The sequence below is a fragment of the Chaetura pelagica genome, unplaced genomic scaffold (assembly GCF_000747805.2).
Source record: "Chaetura pelagica isolate M959 unplaced genomic scaffold, ChaPel_1.0 scaffold963, whole genome shotgun sequence".
Lineage (NCBI taxonomy): Eukaryota > Metazoa > Chordata > Aves > Apodiformes > Apodidae > Chaetura > Chaetura pelagica.
This window is the reverse complement of record NW_009952705.1, coordinates 353870-357110: the sequence shown is the minus strand read 5'-3', so window position 1 is coordinate 357110 and position 3241 is coordinate 353870. Positions and strand designations below refer to the sequence as shown.

The window sequence follows — 3241 nt, the reverse complement described above, 5'->3', positions numbered from 1 at the left end:
CCCCCGGCCCCTCCGGGGGCAGGTCAAGCTGCGGGAGGAGGGTGGGACTCGGCAGGGGAGTCAGTTCCCTTCCATGGGGGCTGCGCTGCCCCGGGTGGTGCAGGGGCCGGTGCCCGTGGCCGCAACGTTGTGAAATCCGCAGGTTTGCTGGGTACTGTAGGTTTGTGCTCTGATTAAACACCTTTTCCCTTTGGTTTTAGGGAACCTGGAGTGGTTAGATAAGAACAAAACCAGCTTTCTGATCATGTGGAGGAGACCAGAAGAGTGGGGGAAGCTCATCTATCAGTGGGTGAGAATGTGGGTGTTGTCTGGCCCACAGGGCAGCTTTCTGCACAGCTGGTGTCAGCTGCTATTTGTGGAAAAGACCACTGTAACATTTTTTCCTGCTTCCTCACTTCTTTTACTTTTCTCTTCCACTTCCCTCTGTCTCAGAGCAGTGTAGAGGTGGGAGCAGCTCTTTCCTTCTGCCTGGGGTGGGGCAGAACAGGGCTGCTGTGTGTCCATCCTGGGCATCGGCCCCGATGGCGGGACAGATGGGCAGGGAAAGGAACTGTCTCTGCTTTCCTTAGGTGTAACTTCTTGGCTCTCCAGTACCCTGGAGCATTTCCAGAGTATTTTTGCTGTCCTTTTCTGTCTCACTGAGGTGTGCGAGGGATTGTGCTGAGGGTGGGATTTGCTACATTGCTTTTTCTTTTCCAGGTGTTGAAGAATGGCTTGACCAACTCTGTGTTCACACTGTATGAATTATCCAGTGGAGATGATACAGAGAATGAAGGTAACGTTGGGTGTTGTGTTCCAGAGCAGGTTTTCAGAGCACACTCAGTTTGAGTATGTAAACAATTGATTGTCAGATTATAGTTTTTTAGATTAAATATTTTACAATTGCTCATGCACCTCACACCTGTCACCACTGGCAAGTGCAGCTGTGGCTTCTTTACCACTGTGCCTGAGCATCCCCCTTTGCTATTTCTGTTTGTCATTTCATCCTTCTCCCCCCACAAGCCTGCCCAGCTCTTGGTCTGGCATTTTGGTTTTCTGCCTTTGAGACTGTGTGACTCATTCCCTTCTGCCTCTTGACCTTCGGGCTTTGCTCCCAATGTAGAGATGAGTATGTCCATGTAACCATGACTCTGGATTTGCAATTGTGTTACAGCACTGAAGTCTGGAGATCTTCAGAGCCCGCTGCCACCAGACCCTTTCTAAACCTGTTTGTTTCCTGGTGTGTTTTGTTTTTTTTTCCACTGATGAGGGTCTCTGTCCTTCCTAGAGTTCCACGGGTTGGATGAGGCAATGCTGCTCCGTGCCCTGCAGGCCCTGCAGCAGGAGCACAAGGCTGAAATTATCACTCTGGACGATGGTCGAGGCGTCAAGTTCTTCTGAGGGGGCTGCTCGCCCTGCCCTGCCTGCCCCTGCCCTTCCTGCTGGGAAGGCTCATTCTTCAGGACTGGTTTCAACCATGACTGCCAGCAGCTGCACACTGGGGATTTCTGGGGGCAAGGAGAACCTGAGAAGCCTTCCAAAGATGTTCCTAGAAATATTCAGAGATCCTCTGTCTTTTCTTCCCATCTATTGTGTTTGAGAGGATAAAGCTGCTCTAGGCACTTTGAGAGGTACCACCCAGAAGTGAAATTATGGGCCTGCTCCTCTTCCTGCTCCCCGTTCCTGGGAAGGCCTTGGAGCATCTCTTCAGCTGGTCAAATATGGCTTCAAAGGGCTCCTCTGTCCCTGCCGGGCGCTGTGGTCCCTGCTGCCCAGTGGGACACCCGGCGCGACGAGCTCCTGCGGCCCGGCTGCGCAGCGTGCTGGGGCGGAAGCCAGTGAACTAATTTGAAGTAATTAAAATGAGGTGTATTTATAAAGCAGCCTGGGTATTTTCATCTCTCTGTTTCACCACCAGTGAACCTGGTTCTTGCCCTTCAGCTGCAGTTCCTTGGCATCAGAGGAGCAGGACAGTGCCAGGGGGGCAGGATGGCCAAGCCCCCTGCCCAGCAGGATGCAGGCAGCACACCTGCCTCTGCCACAGGAGCTAATGACCATGTGGGCTCTTGCTGCCTATCTTCAGAGCAGCATTAACATTCATTTTCCACGGGTGATCCACTGAGAGCCTATGTGTTTGGGCAGAGGTGGGGGCAGCTTCTGTAGGATAGCAGCAGGTGGAGGGTGTGACAGCTGATGTGTTCTTGGTGCTGGTGAAAGTACCAGCTGGTCAGAAACCATCACCCAGGTACAGTCTGTAACCAGTAAATCCCCCATTGCTCCAGTGGGAGCTGGATGGTGGTGCCAGGGATGGATCCTGCTGCTTTTTCTGTCCTTTGCCCAAGTGTTTGGTGCTGGTTGCAGGCCAGGAGTCTCCCACTGTGTTTGCAGCTAGGAAAGTCTCTGCAGGACTTTTCCACCCCCAGTGTCTGCCCTGGGCTTTTTTCGATGTCCGAGATCTGACTCTTCCTCCTCAGGCCAACTCCTTCCTTCCCTGGCTGCTGTGCCCCTCCTGCTGCTCTCCTGCCCCTGCTTGTGTCTGTGCCTGATGGCATCTGCCTTTGGTCCCAAATGACGAGCTGTTGGCAGGGTTTGTTCTCCACAGCCTGATGCTGACCTCTCAGCGTTGTGTTCTGAGCTATGTGTGCTGTAGGTAACCTGCCTGTCCTTGAGTGTGCCTGTGTTCTTAATTAAATTTGCTCCCTTCTTAGGAAATGGCTGATGTGACATTAGATAAGCCCATAACCAGCCTTTTTCTTTCCAAGGCTCTCCTGGCAGTGATTCACTGCTCTTTTTCCGCTTCCTAATTACTTGCTTGCTTAGTGAGAGTGGGAGGAAGAGTATGACCCCCCTCCCCTTCCAGAATGAACATGGTGTAAAATTCCTTGTGTACCCTCTTGGCTGGTTACAAAAGGTCACATCCAGCCAGGCCTGCCAGGTCCATGTGGGACCAACCTTGTGTGGGGCGCTCGACAGTGCCCAGCAATGGCCCCTGGGGCGGGGATGGGGACACTACAGTGGCTGGTGCTGCCACCTTGGAGGAGGCAGATGCTCCCTAGCCCTTCCTTCTGTAGGGATGGGGCAATTTGTAGGTTGTGGTGGTGGAAGCCGCTGCCAGCAGATAAGCCAAAGCCTTGTAATTGTCCTCTGAAACTGGCTTATTGTGTCACGGCGTCTGATGAGGTAACCACAGGGCTGGGGCTCCAGGGCCAGTCTGGCTGCAACACCCTGGGCAGAGATGGAGGTGTCATTAGTGTGTGCACAG

General features: G+C 53.1%; 2 protein-coding genes across 2 annotated transcripts in view; both read left to right on the top strand.

Annotated features, from left to right (window-relative positions):
• Positions 1–16: 16 nt before the first annotated feature.
• VPS25 (vacuolar protein sorting 25 homolog (S. cerevisiae)) lies at positions 17–1380 on the top strand (the record flags this gene model as incomplete). The annotated part of the gene is made up of 4 exons (XM_009994182.1): positions 17–41; positions 201–289; positions 700–775; positions 1268–1380. Coding segments are annotated over 4 exons (303 nt in total), but the record flags the coding sequence as incomplete, so codon positions are not given.
• A 588-nt stretch (positions 1381–1968) lies between these two features.
• The window catches only part of WNK4 (WNK lysine deficient protein kinase 4), a 40546-nt gene continuing 39273 nt past the window's right edge, over positions 1969–3241 (top strand). The window contains 1 exon segment of the mRNA XM_009994181.1: positions 1969–2037. Coding sequence (XP_009992483.1) covers positions 1969–2037 — 69 coding nt within the window.